This window comes from Erithacus rubecula (genome assembly GCF_903797595.1).
Source record: "Erithacus rubecula genome assembly, chromosome: 9".
Lineage (NCBI taxonomy): Eukaryota > Metazoa > Chordata > Aves > Passeriformes > Muscicapidae > Erithacus > Erithacus rubecula.
The window spans coordinates 16155972-16177013 of NC_136660.1; the positions used below are offsets into that span (position 1 = coordinate 16155972).

At 53.2% G+C, this 21042-nt stretch overlaps 1 protein-coding gene across 1 annotated transcript in view; it reads right to left on the reverse strand.

Moving 5' to 3' along the window:
* Positions 1 to 11502, reverse strand: part of PSD (pleckstrin and Sec7 domain containing) — a 33650-nt gene extending 22148 nt beyond the window's left edge. Inside the window, exons 1-4 of the mRNA XM_079312310.1 lie at positions 10613 to 11502; positions 10433 to 10532; positions 9330 to 9798; positions 3461 to 3904 (exon numbers count right to left, since the gene is read on the reverse strand). Of these exons, the coding sequence (XP_079168436.1) occupies positions 3461 to 3904; positions 9330 to 9798; positions 10433 to 10532; positions 10613 to 11380 (1781 nt within the window). The 5' untranslated portion in view covers positions 11381 to 11502. The remainder of the gene's footprint in view (positions 1 to 3460; positions 3905 to 9329; positions 9799 to 10432; positions 10533 to 10612) is intronic.
* Positions 11503 to 21042: the final 9540 nt, after the last annotated feature.

Below are 21042 nucleotides of genomic sequence, written 5' to 3' on the forward strand. Positions count from 1 at the left end.
GGCCCCAAACGGGGCACAGCCGTTCAGGGCATCCTCACCAGTTTGCCCAGTGCTACCTGGGAGCTCAGGCCAGCTGGGAGACCTGCGCTGGCCCTGGGCAGGGAGGCGCCCGGGCTCCCCGAGCGCTGCGGTAACAAAAGGAGCCTTATAAAGCAAGGCAGCGGGGCAGGCAGGGGCCCCGTGCTGCGGCACACGCCAGCGGCAGCGCTCCGGCGCACCCTCCGCCCGGGCTGCCAGCGCCGCGGCTCCGCTCCTCCCACAGCTGCGGCTCCAGGGCTCAGCTCTCCCTCTAGCGAGGCTCCGGGCTCAGCTCTCCCTCTAGCGAGGCTCCGGGCTCAGCTCTCTCTGCCCTCGCCGCGGTGTCCGGCCCTTCTCACCGTGCGGTTTGCAGCCCCGCCTTGGACGGTGCTTCTCCCGCCTGCGCCTCCTTCTGTGCCACCGCAGGCGAGCCCCGCTGGGGTCCCGCTCGGGGGCAACTCACGTCTCTTTCCTCTGCGGACAAACCCCAGGGAGCGGCACGACTGTGCCTGGGGCCACGGCTGGCTCCAGAAGAGTGGGATTGCAGGGAAGTTGAGCAGCTGGATTTCAGGGGGCTTGCACTCCCAGAGAGATGCAGGCTGCCCATTTACATTCCTCCGGGGTTGATCCCTCACAGCCCACAGTGCCTGCCTGTACAGGACTGGGCAGGCCAGGTGACCCTCTGGACACCAGCTTGCACCCAGCAGCAAGCTGAGGGAACCCAAGCCAAGTCCTGCAGTTTGGACCTGGTTGCAGAAGTGTGGCTGTCCCCACTGAAGCAGTCTCCCTGCAGGGCTGCCCCGGCTCCTGCCCCACCGTTTTGCCAGCACTGCATCTGTCCCTGGCTGTCCTCCCTGGGTCCAAAAGGACTCCCTAGTCCTGGGGGCTCTGCCTCCACACACGCTCTGCAGAGGGCTGTCACAGCCCCAGGGACAACCTGCAGCTCTCTGCCAGTGGGACAAGGGACCTGCACACTTCCACCTCCTGCCCAAAGCAGGTGATAACTTCCTCACAGAGCCTATGCTGGGGATGTCACTGTGGGCAGCACAGGGATGGGGTTCAGTCTCTGCTCTGTCCCTTTCATCCAAGCCTGCTGGGGTAGGTGCAGGCATCCCAGGAGAGGCCTTTGTAAGTCTGCACTTAGACATACTTCCCACATGCAAGGTCAAGATAAAAGCATGGTCTTAACTATTATGTGCTGAGGTACATCAGAGCCTTGGAGTAAGCAACAAGGCTGCATGACCCAAGGCCACTGGCTGTGGGGGACACCACATCTCCCCAGCAATGCAGGGGCATCACTGATTGGCCATTCCTGCCACTGAGGGAGGTGGGAAGTCACAGGCTGCAAGGCTGTCTCCAACCCAGATCCCAACCCCAACTATTGCAAAAGTTAGCAGAAAATCTTTTGGGGACACAAGGAGGACAGACACAGGGGCAGCACACACAGGCCTTGACCCACTGGTGTTCATCACCAGTCACACTGAAGCCCTGCATCCTGAGGTCACCTCTGCCAACCCTGACACTGATAGACAGTGTGAAGCAGAGTCTCCACTGCAGAGTCCCCCTGTCAGGGGTCCCCAGACTACCTGTGCTGGTAGCAGTCAGTCTGTATAGTGCCTGTGACCATGGACAGTGGTGAATGCCTTGCTCTGGCCCTGCTTGGCACAGGTGATGATGCACTGCAGAAACTGCAGAGGTTCCTTAGCTCCTCTCCTCAGCAATTGCCACTGAATTCAGTGGGAGAATTACAAGGGTAAGCTCTGCTCGATCAGATCAGCCCTGCCAGGCATTCTGCTGGTTCCAGTTCACGAGAACCTTTGAGCAATCAACCCAGCCACTTCTTCCTCAAACTACTTGGGAATCCTTAGCTTCTTGATCAGCTCCACTTAGAGTCTAGAAAGTTGGTAGCATAAGTGATGAGGAAGAGGGAACTTTTTGGATCTCTCCCTTGTCAGAAACCCCTGCCCCCTGAAGACAGATCCTGCAGATGATGGGCTGTCTCAGATCTGGTGCCACATGCCTTCCCAGCTTCCCAACCTAGTTCCCGCTCCCAGCTCCAACCTCCACCCCTTTCCACTGCTTCAGATGGCAGATTCCAGCCACCTGCTTTTCTTGCTGGAAGAGGAGATGACAAGAGGCTCAGCAAAGGTGGGCTCAGCGAAGATCTAGGGCAGCTTGGGGGATACACAACATCCCTCCATGGCCTGTGTTGCAGGCCAGCACTGCTCTGAGTTAGGAGGGGACAACAGTGCTGCAGTGTCCTCAGCACTGCCAGCATGCTCTGTGATCCACTGACTATAAACCAGTGAGGAATAATCTCTGTTAAGCCAGCTCATTGCTGCTCCTGCTGCCAGCTGTGTCTCTGCACCCTCACACCTGCCTGTGCCTGCATTGATGTGCTGTGGTACAATGGCATCCCATGGACAGTTAGTGAGATACTGTCCTTTTGGTTTCTCCAGGGTGCTGTGTTTCAGTCCCTTGCCTTGGCACAGGAATAGAAATCCAACTCTTCCTGCAGAGAGCACTGATCATAGCTGGATGCTGTCACCCTTCACTGCCATGTGCCTCCCAGACATGACCAGTTTTACTGCACAAATCTTGTCAGGCCTCTGTGCTACCACACACTCTCTGGCTTCAGTGTCCCAAAGAAAAGGAAGGCCTAAGCCAGCCCCTCTCTGCCCCAACAGGCCCTTGGACTGACCCAAGGGCCACAGAGCTGATGCAATATCCCACTCTCCTCTCTTGACTGCAGACACTAGAGAAGACACAGAGCTTAGATCTCCCCCTGGCCACCCCAAGCTGAGCCTACAAAGATGGCATAGACTGTGACCAGAAGTGACATAGGTTTGGTGTGGAAAAGACAAAAAAAAGACAAAAGCCTGGAAAGTGGATGAGGGTTTCAGGACACTCATCTTTGCCCTCCATCTTCCAACATGAACAAGGCTGAGGAGGTTCAGGAGGCCAGAAAAGGCACAAGACCATGGGATTCCTGCCTTTAAGAAGCAAGTGGCTGCTGTGCAGATGGCAAGGGACAAAGTCTCCAGTACGGACATGCTGTCAAATTTCTACTGGTAGTCAACTTCAGACTGGCCTCTCCCCATATCATCACAGATGCTGGACTGCCTTGCAATGAAAATCACTACAGGACTGAAGTTCTGGCATTCCCTGCTTGTTGGTTGAAGGAAACCTCACAGTCCTCCAGTACCTATAAAGCTGGCAAAGATGAAAAAGGAGTTGTGGTCCCATCAACACACCTACCACAATACCATGATCACTGATCACTGGCCTGATCAACCACTCCCTAGAAAATCTGGCACACTCAATCCTGACCCTTCCCCAGAAACACAAGTTAGGCTCTGTCTGCAAACCAGACCTCACAGCATTAGACTCCACATCAAGCCTTAGTAACCCAGCTGGACAGCAAGCAACTTTGGTCACTCACCTTGTGTTGGAGGCCAAGGGAGTGCCAAAGCTGTCCTCTGAGTGGCAGGGGCTGTGCCGAGTGCCCTTCCTTCGTCTGCCCCGCTCCTCCTCCCTCTCTGTCCAGGGGGCATCTGTGGCTGAACTGGTCCCAGAGTCTGGCTCTAAGTGAGCCAGAGGAGCAAAGTTCTCCTCGATCACCTTGGCGCTGTCTTGGATTTTCCCCTGTATTTCTGGGGTGAGGGTTGGGAGGTCAAAAGTGAAAAAGGTCCCCTGGGTACGGGCTGGGGAAGAAAGGATGTCAATGGAGTCCAGGCTGGTGTAAGATGTGCCTTTGGCTCGATGGGACTCCATGATGGTCTCAAAATGCTTGCTGAAAGAGTCCATGCCATCCTTGGAGAGGCTGTGCCCCAAAAGGAAGGGCACAGGAGACTTGAGCATACCCTGTGTGTCTCGGTCCATGATCCTAGAGGGAAAGAAAGTGAGAACTGATCATTGAAGAGCAAGGGATCAAAACCCCAAAACAAAAGCCCACACACTGCTTCTGAAGGAAACTGAGAAGGGTAGAAATCTCTTCTGAGCCTCTGTAGACCACCCAGGAATGCCTTGCCTGCCCAAGACGCCATGGAAGCAGGACTGGGCTGGCCTCCCTCCAGACATATGCTTCTCCTTTAATGCGCCACAGACTTTTGTTCCTTTAGTGGCTCATCCTCATAAGCAGCTTATGAGATGGCTACTGCTCCCAATCACTTGACTTGAGCTTAGATCCAATAAAGGGCTCAAGTACTAGAAACAGGATGTGGTCCAGCTCCATTTCCAACCAAATCTGGAGGTGGCTGAATTTTTCATGAGCCTTCTGTCACCAAGAAGGCTCCTCCTGAAACTGCTTAGGACAGCATGACCCCTTCCTCCGTGAACACTGCACTGTGGTCACTGGGTACTATGCTCAGAGCATAACCAACACTCACCTGCAAGATCTGCTGGTTGTTTCCACAAGGTGATGCTGAGTCCCACGAGACATGTGTGACTGAGCACAAAGCGATACTGAGCTCCAGGTTTCCCCAGGGAGCACAGAAGGAGCCTCACACCCACCTCTGGGCTTGGAGATCTGAGCTGGCCCAGGCTCTAGAGGCCATGATTAGTCCTAGCTCATCATCTTGTCAGGGATCAGCCCCACAGAAAGGCCCAGCCTGTCTCCAGTGCTGGTCTGGGTCCAGCCCAACAGAGAAGTTTCTAAACCATGAAGCCTTGAGTGTTTTGTCGTGTAAATGAGGTGAAGTACAGCCTGCTCACCTACCTAAGCACGTGACAACACGGATGTTTCCAACCCAGGGAACATCAGTGCTTCAGCAGTACAAGCACAAACACAGCCCTAAAAGCCTACTTTACTCATAAGCTGCTATCATTTTATTAAAGCAGCAGAAAAGCACTTGTTATGCCACTCTCTCTTCTGATTAAAGGAGAAGAACTGCTTCAGCCTGTCATAACATTTGTTATGAACAAACAGCTTCCTACAGAGGGCTCAGAAGATGTGCTGCTCTAACACACACCAAATTATTTTCATTCATTAGACTTCACATGCCACTCAAAAATCTCACCCCAATTACTTCAGCAGGCCAAGAGCTGGCAGCTTGACTCCCCCAGAGAGCCAGCTGGTTTGGGGGAAGTGCAGTGAAGCCAGACACAGGTAAGTAAGGCAGGATGCAGGCTGATCTCACCCATCCACCAGTGTTTCCCTGGCTGTGCAGTACCACGTGACACTCTTACAATTCCTGTAGGAGCCCCAGGAGCAGCCACTGCTGAAGGGCTTTTGGTGAGGACAAGGCAGAACAGACCTCTTTAATATCTGCAGATGTGCTTTACAGATTCAAATGTGCATTCTTCATCCTTCCTGCCCATCCCCATGCTACTAAACCAAGGTAATGCTGCTGCCATTTTGCACCTTGAATCCATGAGGAGGGTGAAAACTGTGACAGGGAAGACAATGCCAGCACATTGGAAGGAATCTTGTTTCCAGGAAAGGTAGGTGGGCTCATTTTTGTGATCAAGTATATTGCCACCAAGCCACAAAAAAACCATGGCTGGTTTTGTTCACGCCATCCAAGCTCTGAAAACAGTGTCTTCAACCCAAAATATCAAGCACAAAGGCATTCAATTCCAGAAGGATGGGAGCAGTACAGCCTGCTCAGACCCAGATGCTTCACTAGAGCCCCTGCTGCACTGCCCAGCTCCTCCCCACTCTGTCCTGGCTCCCCAGGAAGGGTCACTGCACTGAGACCAAGCCAGATAAACCCAGCTGAGAGGAGCAGAGGAGAGGAGATGCAGAAGCTGCAATCGAAAATCTGTGAAGGATGACAGGCAGCAGGAAAGCAAACAGATTTCCAGCCTTGAACTGAAGCAGGAGAGGCAGTGACCCTTCCTTAGGCTCTCTCTTCCCAGGGAGACATGGAAGGGAAGTGGATCCAGGAGCCAATAGCGCCTCAGGCAGGGCTCTGGGTATGGGATCTGAGGAACTGGGCTTCTGATGCATCTGATGGCTGATGGAGGGGAAGGGGCTCGACATGCTGCTGCACAGACATGCCATCCCTGGCAGAGGGAAGAAAAGGGGAAAATCTCTTCTCGAGCCCCAGTGTTTTAACTCTCTGCTAAACGGTCCTGTGACCCTCCAGACTCAGCCATGCCACACTCCTTCAGCTTAGGTTCCTCCAGCCTGCACAGACACAGCAGCTGCTGTGTGAGGATCCCAGCTCAGTTCAAAGTGAGACTGCTCAGCACTGTCCAGCAGCCCCTAGCTTTATTCCTCTCTCAACAAAGCTCTTTTTACAAACCTGTCTCAGAAGCTCCTTGCAGTCCCCCCAGGCTCCTTTGCACTACTCCAGCAGGCAGCAGCCTGCTCTTAGGGCTCAGTGTCCTCACTCTCCCCCATGTTAGGCACAGGTACTGACCACAGGCACTGCAGTCTCCCCTGACTGTCCACACTCCCCTGCCACATCCACACCATCATGCTGTCCCCAGCCCACCCACAAGAGCTGCAGACACCTCCCCTGCTCATGGACAGGCTCCTGCCAACATTACCCTGAGCATCCCCTCTGCAGCCTGAGCCCGGTGCTTCACCCAGAAGCATCACCCTGAGCTGTGGCCACTCTGGGCTCTGGGACAACACATCAGAGGCTTAATGCAGGTTAATCACATGCTTAAGCATTTGATGAAATTGAGACCATAACCATATTTCTAATCCCCAACAAGGCTCGTCCTGTAGCTATTTTCTTGCCAACAAGCAGCAAGCACAAAGGCTCTGGAAAGGCTTCCCAAGTAGCAGAACTAAGGGCTTTTCTAGGCAAGGCTTGCAGGGAGAAAAGGCATCACTGCCTCCCATCAGCCCTCTGTGCTCTCAGGGGAGCAGAGCATTCCCTGGCAAAGCCTATTCTCTCTTATCAGCCCAAGGCACCCATGCTGAGGGCCAAACCAGGCTCCTCCTATAGCTTAGCCAGCGTGTCTGCTGATGCTCAGGGAGGAAGGGAATTGAGCCTGCTCTCACTGACAGGTCTCGGCTCTGTGGGAATAATAGGAATAAAGACAGTAAAGGCTTAAACTAGTCATTAGAGGCAGTAAATATAACTCTGAATATATTTAGGAAGTAGATTTGCTGGAAGAAGACAACATTTCTTCCATCGTTTTTCATGTTTTGTTTGATTTGGTATCAGGTTTTTTTGCTGTCAGAGTGCTCTTTTATTTTGGAAGGGTAAATCACAAAAGAAGTGTCTGAACTTAGTCAAGAATATGAAGCACAACAAGGTAGGACCAAATCAAAGTTCTCCTTGCAGAGGGTGATAAACCTTTAAAGCTAGATTTTCAAAGGGATGTACATGTCTAACAGCTGAAAATCAGCATCAAAAATCACTTCAGTGGTTTTGTAGGGCTGGTCCTTCCCAGCAACCAGGACAGGTGTGGGGTTTAGCAGTTCCTGCAGCATCAGAACGGTGCCAGGTCCAGGAAGCCAGGGTGGCTTCTTCATCCCTACAGCCTCACCCCTCCTGTGAGCCAGCAAAGCAGAAAGCTTGAAGAAGAAAACATCAATACTGGTGACTGGTAAACAGGGATAAGGACTGCAGCTGCAGAGCTCAAAACAGTGTGTAAGCAAAAACCCAGGGCTGTGATGAAGGGACTGAACAAGCTTGCAATTTAAGCCTCGTGATTTTCAAGGCATTGTCTACAGGGCCTGCACTTACCAGGGGAATATTCAGGGGGCTCCAGGGGAAAAAAACAAATGGTCTACAAAGAAGCCATGCCAAATGAACATGACACCCTCATACACACGCTGGTAATTATACTGGCAGCACCATCTTTTAGGAGAAACAGTGGTTGTTTAAGGACACATCCAAGCTTTCAGCACTGGCTGGGGAGCTACAGTAGGATGTCTCGGAGGACAAAAATCAGGTCTAGGCTTACAGCTCATACAACTCCCAGTGGCCTCAAAGATATTTGAAAACAAAATAACACTATGCAAAAAGTTGTTACAGCAAATTGAAGAACTTGCAATAACTTTACACCGTACTCAAATATTCATTTGGAAAAAACCCCACACATTACAAATGGCTTATTTTCAGCTTTTCTCTAGAACCCAAATTTTTGAGGACAGGATGGCTGGCATATATTTGTCCCCTCCAATAGAGATGCAAGAGCTGGACAAACTGACAGAGGTTCAGCTTCCCTGAGATGCACATCTTCCCTCCTTGTTAGCTCAGCACCTTCATTCTTTTCCTTCCCAGTGCAGGGGCAGTACTGTATTAATGTACTATTAATGTATGTATTTCATTATTTTTAACTTCTGCTGACATCAAAACCTCCCTTTTCCTTTTCTTCCACCTAAATACTCCCCACCTACCTTCTGCACAGCTAGGTGAGTTCATGCTGCCATGTGGCATCCCAGGCATCACCCTGGTTTTTTGCTTCCTAGATGAAACCTGTCTGTACTCCTGTGGAGCATTTGCTGATGATGCTGAACCTCCTCCCCTCACTCAAGACTCTTGACAATACACATGTCAGAACATGCCTGCACAGGGGCTTTCCCCTCCAGGTCCCACACAGTGATCTGGACCTGACAACACCCATCACTCCTCACGGTCAGACTACCACTCCAGCAGAAACTTCATGGGCTGCCAAGCCAAAATGCCATGTCCCATATGTGCAAATTGCCAGTGCCTGGCATGGGACAGATAGCAGCTGGGAGACACGGGTAGGCAACTGAATGATAATCTTGGTGCCATGCTCTTCATCAGCCTCCCAGCACAGGGTGTTTTGCAACACATGAAAAATTACATAGAAGGAACAAAATAGTTTTTTGATCCCAATGTATCCCCTACACTTTCCCAAACATGGCAACTACTTAATGAGGCTGAGCAAATGGAACTATTCTCACTGCTGAAGCAGTTGTCTGTGGGGAGGACAGCCCAGCAGCACCTGGCAGTCCAGAGTAGCTCCAGAACATGACCTGTGCTCTGGTGTCCTGACACTGTCACCCAACACCTGGCAGCACCGTGGCAGGATGTAACTGACCCGGCAGGACTCATGCTGGGAAGCCTCGAGTCAGCTGGGCAACCTGAGCTGCAGGGCTCACCCCAGGTGAGTGAGGCCCACAGCACAGTGCCCAGGGCTGATCTCCTGTGCTGGATTACTCTTTCCAAAGGGCAGTGAGGGCCCCCTCCCAGTCCTGTCCCCAGCCCAGTACCAACCCCTGTGGTGAGATCCAGGATCCCATCTCACCCCCATGCACAGCTTGCATGCTGCTACCAGGATTTTTGACTCAGACACTTCAGCAGAGTTTTTTTCGCCATGCAGGGTAAAATAAGGAGGGTGAGAGGAGCTTTTTGCTCTTGCACATGGAGGCTCACCTTTCCCTGTTTTCCTTCCTCATCGCCTCAAACACCTCATCATCCTCATCCACGTCCCTGTCCTGCAGCCCATCCTTGGAGCAGCCGGTGCCTGGGGCAGGTGGCTCCTCTGGTGTGCTGTTCCTCCTGCCTGGTGTGCCCACAAAGCTTGGGTTGCTCTCACTGTCCTTCTGGCTCTCAATTGCTGAATCTACCTCCTCCTTCTCGGCCAGGATATCATCGATGTTGGTTTCACGATAGCACCTCAGTGGCACAGTGTCCAGGTCTGTCTCAGAGTACTTCACCGTCCTCCTTATAATCCCAGTTTCACAGGAGCCAGGCTTCTGGTTGCCCAAAGGAGACACTTCTATCTCCACCTCCACATGGCTCAGGCTGTGCTCAGGTACCAGCCCTGGAGGCTCGGCCGGCAGTGGGGAGACAGACTTCTGGGGCAGTTCAACCAGGGGAGCAGAGTCGGGGGCAGAGGAGCCTGCAAGGAAGGCCCAAGTGTTCAGAGCTTTGAGGAGATGCAATGGGGAGTGCTGAGGAGCTGCTCCTGCAGCATCACACACACACCCACACCCACACACATCCTGAGAGTGTGGTCACACATTATGGAATGATTAACCTTGGAAAGACCTCCAAGATCGAGTCCAACCTTTGACCAAACACCACCACCTCAACAAAACCACAGCACTAAGTGCCATTCCAGTTGCTTCTTGAACACCTTCGGGAGCAGTGACTCTACCATGTTGAGGGACACAGGGGAACAGTGAAGAGGTGGCAGGAGGAGAAAGAGTACAAGAGGCAGAGACAAGCTGTCAGTGATAGTGCATCTCCAGCCAGCCCTGAGACCCCATCTGTACCCAAAAGCTCTTTTGCAGAGACAGCCAGGGACTCTGTCACCTCTTTTGCACAGCCACAGGGGACTTTGCAGGGAGGTTGGTACAGGCACAAGCTGATCCCAGGAGGACATAGGCTGGCCAGTCTTGGGGGAATCTCTGCTCTTTGCTGGGCACTGAGAAGACCCAAGGGATGGGCAGCCCCAGGGCGAGTCCTGCCAACAATACAGACCTAAAAGAAGGGGTGGGCCAATCCGAGGGCACCCGCCTGCAACTTCTTACCTGTCTTTGGGGTATCTGAGGAGCCATAGAAGAATTCCCACTTGGCCTTGGCAATGCGCTGGGCATGGGCGGAGCTCTGCCGGGGATACAGGATGCTGCCCTGCAGAGAGGAGAGCGATGAGTGGGCAGTGCAAGCCCGGGGCACGGCCCATGCCCGGTGTGGGAGACGCTGGCACCCACCTGCTGTCGGGGCTCTGGCTTCAGGGGGCTCCTGGCCAAGGTGGGGAACTCCTCCGGCAGCCCATTGGTGAGGGATCGGCAGAGGCAGCGGCTGTCGAGGGCACAGAGCTCCTTCCCGCAGGGCCGTGTCCCCCCCGGGGTGCTGCCCCCGGCCAGCAGCGGGTCAGACGCGGACGCCTCCAGCTTCAGCGTGTGCAGGAGCCGCTCCTGAGGCAGGGGCTGGGGCTGGGGGCACCCCACGTCCCCCCCGAGCTCCAGACTGCGGCTGAGGCTGTAGGGGCCGTTCTCCCAGCGCAGGAGGGGGGCTGTCGGGCAGCCCAGCGTCCGCACGCTGGCCTTCTCAATGAAGCGAAAGGTGACCACGGAGCTGTGTCCCTCTGGGGCTGGCGGGCTGCGGCTGCCCGGAGAGGCGCTGGCCGGGCTGGGCCGGCCCCAGCGCGGGGTGCAGGGGGCCGTCAGCCTCCCGGGGCCCGGGCAGCTGCCGCCGGCGAAGGGCGCGGCCTCAGGCGGCCTGCGGGCCAGGGAGCCCGTGCTGTTGTAGAGGCCGAGCGGGCAGCGGCGGGCGTCGGGCGCCAGCCCCTTGCGCAGCAGGTGCAGGCGGCCCGCGTTGAGGCTGGGGCTGAGGCAGGGCGGGGGGCTGCACCGCCCGGCCTCGGGGCTCCCCCCGGCCAGCCACGGCCTCCGGCTCGCCCTGTGCGCAAAGGGCGGCGGAGAGGCGGCGCAGCCCTCCTCGGGGTGGAAGCGGACAGGTGCCCCTGCCTGGGCCATCCTGCCGGGACGGGGCACGGAGGTGTCAGGTCCGGAGCCCGGAAGGGTGGCACAGGCACAGCAAGGCAGCTTCCCAGCACCCCTGAGATGTCTGAGACAAGAGGAGATGCATCCTCAGGCAGCCCTGAAACAAGGGAGCTGGTTAGGGAAGGAAAGGGACAGCAAAGAGTCTGGGGCATGGGGAGGACAGGACAAAAGTAGCCTGCCCTCGTGGCAGAAGATATGCTCCAGGTGAGACAGTCCCCAGCAAATCCCCTCCTGCTCTAAGAAGCAGGCAAGGTTCATCAAGGGCATCACATCAGCACCACTGCAGGGATGCTGGCAGCCCTCTGCTTGGTCCCCAGGCACCCAGAGTGTGTGCTTTCTCCCCAGGGTGCCAGGATGCTCAGGCACTTCCCCACAGTTCAGCACCCCAGGCACTGAGAGAGAATGCACCTTAAAATGGGTTTCATTCATTCTACTTTAGGTTGAATATATTTACTACCCACAGCCTACAGCCTACTAAAGTAAGGGGAGAAAAAAGTATCTACTGTATCACTGAGACATCCTCCAATTATACTTGCTCAAGGAGTTTAATACGAGCAGCAAGGGCAAGGAGCTTCTCTCTTTGGAGGTCAGCCTGGGTTTAAACTGTGTCACACCAGCACATGTCGCAGCCACTACTGATGGCACAGACAGAGCTGTCAACACCAGTACGTTCAAAAAGCAGCGGTAACAGACAATCCCAGCCTGGGGGAACACAGCAAGCCTGCCATGCACACAGCTCACTGGCTTGCCTGTCTCTGCCCAGAGACTGTATACTGGAGATGATCCAGCCACCCCACAGCAGCAGGTGGTGGCTGCAGGGAAAGGCAGGACCCACAGCCCCCATCAACCCCGCTGGCAGGGCTGCTGACATTTTTCTTTCTCCTAGTGGAGCTAAAACTTGTACTTATCCTTCTCTGAGTTTCTTCGAATTCCTAATGTGCAGCGAAGAGTCTGCCTTGGCTGCTTGTGCCTTCTGACAGATGCCAAGATACTGAGTCCCTCACTTTCATCATTTGAAAGTGAGAAACCATATGCCAGCTGCAAACAAGAAAGTATGATTTTCTTCTCCCTGTTTCTGAGTGCAAACCAGACAGGATTAAATTCCTAAAGGACATGGGGCTGAATTTTCAAGTGTTTTGGTTCCAAAGATGCATAGACAAAACTATTAATGAAATAACCCAAACCACACCTGTGGGATAGGCGCCCATTTATCTGCATTATCACACTGCTGAAAAGATCTGTCCTGCTGAGCAACAGCAATCTCTAATTCACTCCCTGCAAATTTTATTCTCCTGATTAATTTATCATGTACTGCTTTTAGAATACTTTTCTCCTGTTATGGTTCTGTGCACATTCAAGGTTGCTGAAACTAACTGCTAAATAATAAAGATGCAGGGTTTATATACTTCAAATGAAATTCTACTTTTTATCTCAATGCAGACTGACACATATGCCAAGGATAAAACTTATCTTTAGGAATAGTTTGCTTTCACTGTGACACAACAAATCTACAAAAACCAGCCTATCTCAAAACATGTGAGTTATTACTAGAATAAATGGGATAAGCAGAATGTCCTACTGGTTATTGAAACAGAATTATCAAATTTAGAGTGAAGGCCATGCCTGCCTTTGGCCCACCAAAGTTGGATGGCTACACCATGCAATGGAGTAAGCTTTTCTTTAATAATGAAAGGTAAAAAGCACAAGTGCAACTGAGATGAAAAACCAGTGATGGAATGAGCTACAGCTTCCTGCTTGCTGATTTCAATTGTGAATCAAACGGATGCTCCTTAAATCACTGTGATGAATGGGTTGGGCTGTAAAGCACCAGTGGGCTGGAGAAAGCCTTGCTGGTCCCTGTGCCTAAAGGCAGAAGCCCTGCAAAGAAAATCTCACAGGGTGTCTGCCTGGGCAGCCCTGGGCACACATTCAAAGAGAAAAACTCAGGAGCTGCAGTGTCATAGCCAGGGGCTGCACATCACTGGGGGATTAAATTTGTTCAATAAAACATCTCACAAGAAACTTGTTCCTTCTGGCTGTCCCTTTTAATGGCCAAAGGAATGTGCAGGGATGCTTGCTGGGCATTGCTTTGAGCCTAACCAGTGCAACAGGGGATGGCAGCTCCCCATGCAAGCGCTTGCCTGGCGGAACGGGGCGATGCGGAGCGAAGGCAGCAGGCAGCTTACGCTGCGGGGGAAGCAACACCCACGACACGAGAGTGTGGGGACAAGGCGTAGCAGCTGGGGAGGATGAGAAGAGATTGGGCAAAGAAGAGGACAGAGATAGGAGAGAGGCAAGAGTTGCAGGGCTGAGGGTTAAATTCACACGATGGGCCGTTTTTGTGTGCTGGACATGGAACCCATGGCAGGGAACGGGGGAAACCAGGCTGTGGCTTGCCGGGCTGCCTGGGGGGGTTAAAGCAGGACGGCACCTGGGAGATGACTGTGCCCTCCGGAGGGACACGGAGCAGTTTGAGGGCATGAAGCGGTCACCGAAGCGGGATGTCTGGAGGCCCTGAGCCTGTGGGGCAAACAGGTGACCTCTTTGTGGTGTGGTGTCTAGGCAGGGAATAGTGGACGTGTCCCCACCTTGGAGCAGAGGCTGAACATGCTGTTCACTCCCCGGCCCCCCCTGCCCGACTTCCCTCACCCGGCACCTCCCGTCCTGGCGGGATCAGCCCTGAGTGGATGTGACATCCATCCGGATGAGGAGGGAGCGCCCCCGGCCAGGGGGGCGGCGGAGCCGCCCGCCGCGATCCCCTGCCCGACCATCGGCCCCGCGCCCTTCCCGCCGCACCGGCACACGGGGCCGGAGCGGGTCTCGGCCCCGCCTGCTGCCCCCGCAGCCCGGTGCCGCCGCCCGCCGCTCACCGCCGCCGGCAGGGCGCACGGCCGCCCCGTTCCCTGCAACAGCTGCTGCAACTTTCCCCGCTCCCCCGACGCTCCGTTTCGGCCTCCGCTCCCCGCCGCGCCCCGCCCCGCTCCGCTCCCCGCATCTCACCGGCAGTGCCGCCGCCGCCACCGCATCCTACGCGCCGCTCCTCCGCGCTGCTGCCGGCACGGCGCGGCTCGGCCCAGCTCGGCCCGCCCCGTCGGGTGCGGTACAGCCCGGTACAGTGCAGTGCAGTGCAGGTCGGTGCGGTGCGGTGCAGCACGGTGCCGCCGGCCGCAAGCCGCCGCTCCCTGCCGCGCTAATCCCGGCGCGGGGCTGTCACTCCGCCCCGCTGACAGCCCCGGCAGCCAATGGCAAACCCCCGCCGGGCGCCGGGCCCCGCCCCGCTCGGTGCCACCGGCACACGAGGAGCAGCCGAATTCACACCGGGGTGCGGGTCCGCATGTGCGGGCAGGCCGGCGGGTCCCCGCCCGTGTAGCATCCTCCACAGCTCGGGTCCCGGTGTGCACAGCCCCTGTGCCAGTGCGAACCCGGCCTCGTGCCCGGGCAGCGCGACCCCGATGCCGGTGTGCCTGTTCCAATGCCACGCCACTCACGTCCCCGTGTCCTGCTGTGCATTTCTCCGTTCATCAGCGAGCACGTCAGTATGAACGGCCTGTCCCTGCTCAGCTGCATGCGAGTTACATGTGGCCACTGGCACGTGTCATGCATGAGCATGCACGGCCTGAGTGCCGTGCCCTGTGCCAAAGGGTGCAGGCTCCCCTGTGCCCGTCCACTGCTTAAGAAACATGAGGATGAGAAGACAAAAGCTACTATGCGGTCCAGGCTGCCAAACAACATCAGCAAGTCCTTGACTTAGCACAGGCTCTGTGCCAGGGACTTACCTCTCCAAAGGTCATCACCCTAAGCACACTACAGCCATGGGTGCCAGGGTATCTCAGGCCACTGGATATCCAGGAACTGGATACCACACTGTCACTAGGCACCCCAAGGATGGCACCCCACACAAATCTCAGGAAACCACTTCTAGATACAAGGGGGAAAATCGCCTATCTTTTGTCTCCTGCCTGGGCATGGGGACTCCACTGGCACCAGTGGCACGTGTGGGTAGAGCTCATATGGGACAGCTGGGTACCACGGTGAGGGGTGCTGCGGCAGGGCTTCAGGACCCTGTGCTGCCAGTGCACTGCATGTGGCAGCCACTGGGACTGGCAGCCAGCATTTTCTGCCCTCACAGGTTGCCAGATCGATTTGCTATTAAACAGCACTTTATTACACAGCCCAGCAATCATTATTAAATGTGTGTGAGACAAGAAGCCCAAGGGAGCTGGAACTTCATGTGCACATCGTGTCTGCCTTGGGAAGAGCTGCCTCTTCTTGCTGCTTTCCCTGCCTGCAGCAAGCCCAGCTCCAAGATCACCTGCCCCCACTGTCACCCAGAAAGTGTTTCTCTTTCTGCCCTCCAAGGCACGGGAAGAAAGCATCAGGCAGGGGAGGCTTTCCTCATATTTAATGCATCAAAGTGCTGCCATTTTCTCCTTCCTTCTCCAGGCTCCTGCCTGTGAGGGGCCTCTCCCCCCACACTGAGGACTGTGGGACTCAGCTGCCTTACACACAGCCAGCTTTTCTGGTAGACTCCATGAAGCTGGGCTAATTAGGGGCCTCACTGCTGAAGGATCAACGACCTGATTCCTTCAGCAGCTTCTTGATGGCAGGAGGGCGGGGAGGGGGAAGGCTTTTCTCTAAGCCACAGCCAGAGTGACAAATTTAACCAAGTGGAAGAGCTCAGAGCTTTCCCAGTGTGTCCATACCAGCACAAGGCATGTCTGTGCCTTCCCAGCACCTGCAGGCACCCCTGCTGAGAGCTGCAGGAGGTAAGAGAGAGGTCTTTTCCTGCCACCCTGTCTGGAGATCCAGACCATTCACAGAAAACACACTTCTATCCAAAAAGGGGTAATCCCTGCCATAGCAGTAGTGTTGCTCTCCCTACAGTGTCCTGCTCGATATCCCACTCATCTTCCCACAGTCCTAAAACTCATGAAAGATGTGTCTGCATACATGGGTCTGGCCAGCGCTGACATAAGCCTCACTTGGATCAGGATTGTTCAGGATTTAGCCCTGGCTCTCCTGATCCCTTCTACTGTGAATCCCTCTCCAGCTGATGCAGGACAGGAGGGAGCACAAAACCCCTCTGGCAGATGACAGAAGGGGACAAAGTGTGCCCCACACTTTACCTCCCAGCCCCAATCCAGTGGGCTTAGCTAGAGAGATAGGAGTGCAGTGCATTGGGAAACCCCTTTACTATCATTTGGGTATTTCAGGACCTCCAGTCATTGCCTGCAGGTACCATCTACTTCCTGTATTAGAGTCCACTCAACTCCCTGTCATCTCTTTCAGCCTCCCAGGCCCTGCAACACAGAGCTTTCAGGAGTTTTCTAAATATTGCCAGCACTGTCCTTGGTCACCTTCATAAGTCTGCAGTACAATTTTTTGTCCCAAAGGCAGGAGGATCTGGGTATCAAAGGGCAGAACAACAATGAACTTCCAGCTTGGAAGAGATCAACCTGATATAGTGTCCAAACAACTGAACAGATCTAGATGAAATTTGGGTGAAGAGGGGTTAGACAAGAGCTCTTTCCCCCAGATGGCTCCAGGAGATGCTCATGCTCAGCTTGCCTAAAGGCAAGTCTCTAGACCCATCAGTCTCTAGAAAGGTGCTGCAACTGCAGCTGCAGGTCCACTTGGGGTAAACACTGTAGTGCACCCCAGGGCTGCTTCTCTGAGCCCAGGGGGGCTGTCAGAGCCATTTCCTCTCTGGTGTGCTTTGTTCTAAAGGCATTGCAAAGGGTACAAGGGCATATTCTACCTCACTGCTGTCAAAATCAGTGGGGCTGTACTGTAGCCTCAGGGCACAGTGTAGGCCTGCAAGGAGGGACAGTCACCCCATCAGCAGATGGGCTCTTCTCACCCAACTGACTGGAAGTATCATGGAAATAGCAACTCCAGACACATAGGTGATGAGTCCCAGTGAAAGCAAGGGAAGCTGAACTCCCCTCACCTCTGCATTGAGGGCCCCAGGGCACCCCATTAGGTTGCATGTGCTCCCTCAGGGCCTACACATAACTACATGGCTCTAATTAATGCCTTCTACCTCCAGTGCCAACACACAACCACATCCTAGTCATATATTAAAAAAGCCATTGCAGCACAAGCCAAGTCTTTAATGGGCTGATGCACTTATCTGTTATTCCACTAGATTTGTGGTTAAAGATAAATGGTGAAAATGTCCTGCCTTGGACAGTCCTATACAAATGCTGTTTGGCAGCTTAGTCAGGGCAAAATGGAGATCCTTCCTGAAGCCCCTTCCTCCCAAACCTGGAACAAGGGAGAGCAAACCTATACTGTCCTGTGTCTCTTGCAGCTCCTCTGTATGAGACATTCATGTGGGAGCGTGGCAGGATTTTTCAGGGTAAAGGACGTTCTAGAAGAGCATACAGAGTGCAAAATGTCTTATGTCAGAGAGCAGAGCCCATGTGGAGTACAGTCTACATGAGGGATAGCTGCTGTCTGCCCATCTGCCAGTGCCCTACCCAACTCCCTATCTTGTGCTCCTTCTTGCACAAGTAATAACAGGGGCTTGGAGGAGTAGAGTTGTAGAGATGTGGCAGCAAATGCTGTGTGCTGGGCCTCAGAAAGAGCTGTAACAAAATATTTCTGTAATGCCCCAGGCACACCTGTCATCACAGACATCTTCTCAGACTCTCTCCCAGTGTCAGGCAGCACCTGCGCAGGGAATGGGCTTCCTCCAGCACCAGCATTGCTCTGTCAAGATGAAGGCAGAAATGACAGCATGATAAAACCTGTCCTGGGGACGTGGGAGGTGGGGCCTCAGCACAGCATGAGCCATAAATAATCTCCCTACACAGCAGTTAGGGGAACAATTGTGTGGGAGTATCTCTTAGTAAAAAGATGCTCAGGCAAAGATGGTCTTGAAGGAAAGCAAGTGATTTCTGAGTGGCAGGGTCGGCTCTCCAGTGAAGACAGAGTTTCCTGGGTGCCAGCAGGTCATTCACCAGACCTGCCTCACGATGGTGAGTCACTGCACCAAAGACAAATTTAGTCTGAAACAACCCAAATCGCCTGTACTCTGGTGTAACCTCCCAGGACAGGCTTGTGCTGCAGCACAGATCTTTAGACTGCTCTTCAGCTAATCTATGCAACAATAAGATGTGATCCCTTCCCCTCCCCATAACTTCAGATTTAAGATTCACATGAGGAAAGGTGAAAGGGTGTAAAGGGAAGTGAGAGCAATGAATACAGAGTAATTTATGCAGAAAAGAGACAGTAAGCCCCAGAAAAGAGACAGTAAGCCCCAGGCACACAGTCTGACCCAGAACAGGAAGAACAGTCACAAACAGGATTGTGTAAAAGGCCTTGAAGGTCAGTTACACAAATTACAAATAATCCAGTAATTCCAAATATATCCAGAAAACTGAGCAAAATGGCTGTCATGGAAATGTGTGGAGACAAATGCAAAGGACACACTGGAAGCTTGAATGCAGGGGATTCATGAGTGGGATGCTGCAGAACAGCCCTGTATTTCCGTTTAGATGGGAGCTTCTCATGCATAATCCTCTCTCAGCCTTGTCTTGCAGAACCTGGTCTTGCTTTACTTCTATTTATTTTTATTTTGTTTTTAGCCCTGAGTGTATAGTCAAATTATTTTCTGAATAAGCAGTAGGAAGGTGGCATGTAGAGGGAAGAGTTGAACAGAAGTCACCATGTGTTCTTGTTTCACCAGCTCAGAAATGGCTTCTGGTTATACTGTGCAATCTCAGCACTGACTGACAGCAGAGCTTACCCTATGAGCTCAATGCCTTCTCCCATGCAATCAAGAAGTCCAGCTGTGGTCCACTCCAACCCTGACAGTGATGGAGGCTGTCAGACTTATCCAGCAGCCAGAGAAAACATGGAGCCAAATCCTTTGAAAGAACCTGGTGAGAGTCCAAGAAAAAAAAAGTGTTGAGAGGCTTTACTGAACTCTGATACTGCATTCCCCTAGCTCTAACATGTTAAAGGAGTGAATACTGCAGAGCTACTTGTGCCTTAGACAAGTTCTTGACAAGTTTCTTGTCCCATTTGAGACTAGTAGAAAACTGTAAAGAAAATGTCCCCAAAGCCTTTGCAAGGCTAAAGGTGTTTAGCCAGCAAGGCTGGCTTGGCATCATATCAATCTCCTAAAAATAAGTTGCACCCTTGGACAGCGCTAGCTTCTGGAAACCCCAGCAGGCTTGCAGAAACCCAGCCAACCTCTGAATACACCTCTGACATGGTTATAACTGAATTTTCAATGCAAGAGAAAAGTCAAAAGGCATAAGTGGGGGAGACGTGCCCATTATAGCTAGCAAATCAGGAGCATCTCTGGGAAAAAAAAAATTGGGTTCCTCACTTTAGGTCAGCTCTTCTAACCACAAAACTTCCTCTCCTTCAGAGCCCAGTTTCCTAAATCTCATCTCCACTTCCTAAAGGGTGAGGAGATGACCCAACTGCTTCTCTAGACTTTTCAGAAGTACAGTTGTGCATCAGTATGGCTTTGCAGCACTGGAGCTGGCTGAAGTCTCTGTTGACTTCAGGGGATGTTCATGAGGGTGAAGATGACATGCCCTGGCTCTGCAAGCTGCCAGCACCATATGTTTCCAAGGAATATACAAGAAAGGTGCAGCAGCAGTTGTTGTGAGCTAATCTGCTTCCTCTGCCTGGGGCTCAGCTTGGTCTCTCATTACTGTGGATCAGCTCAAGGCCTGACGCAGCAGCCCTGCTTTCCCCCACAGGACATCAGTGGCCACTGGGATAAGAGAAGTGCCAGGGAACTGAACAGCATTCCCTAGGTGTTAAAGGTACCTGTGCAATACACTCCCACAGCTGTCCACAAGAACTGCAGGTGTCACAGCCCAGATTCACCAGGTCCAACTCAGAAAACTATTTTGACAGATCTGTTTGAAGTATTATGGTTCAACTAAAAATGGGCATCCAACTGAAACTCATAAAGGAGACCACAGAGGCCTCTCAAGAGAAATGCAAATCCAACTTTGGCAGAACATATTCCAAGAGAAAGGCAGAAGCTTGCTACAAATATTGATTGAGCAGAGCAGAACAAATCTCTGGTTCTTCAAGCTAGTCTGCTTTGAGCTGTCCCTTCACTGCAAAGCTGCAGTGGATAACATCCCCCAAGCCCTGTACTGCAGTGCTGTACAACCATTTCACAACTGCTCTGCATATAGGAAAACTTGACAGACATGAGCACAAAAACAGTCCTGGTTTGGGTTCCTTACCATTGGTGTAGACCTGGGTTACTGTGTTCACTGAACATCCTGATGGTGCAAAGCTGTGTCTCAGCACACAACTCTACAATACACTAACAGTGTCTGTTGCTCTTTCTGCATCTGCAAACAATCTGTGGATAAAAAAGAGACCAATATGAACATTTCACAGCTGGAAAGTGTCCATAATTCCTAGTACCTTGCATATACATCTTAATAGCTGTAGCCAGCCAACCAGCCAAATCTCTCACAGGTCAACAGCTCTCATGTCCTTGGGGCACTTATAAACCTTAGTGGCCCTAACCAGCTTCACATCCAGCTTCCACCACTCCTGCCCATAGGTCCAAGGATTCCATATATTAAGGGACTCTGCCAGGTGGCACTTTTCTATTTCACAGCGGGAAGTCAAGAACGGAGTGTTGC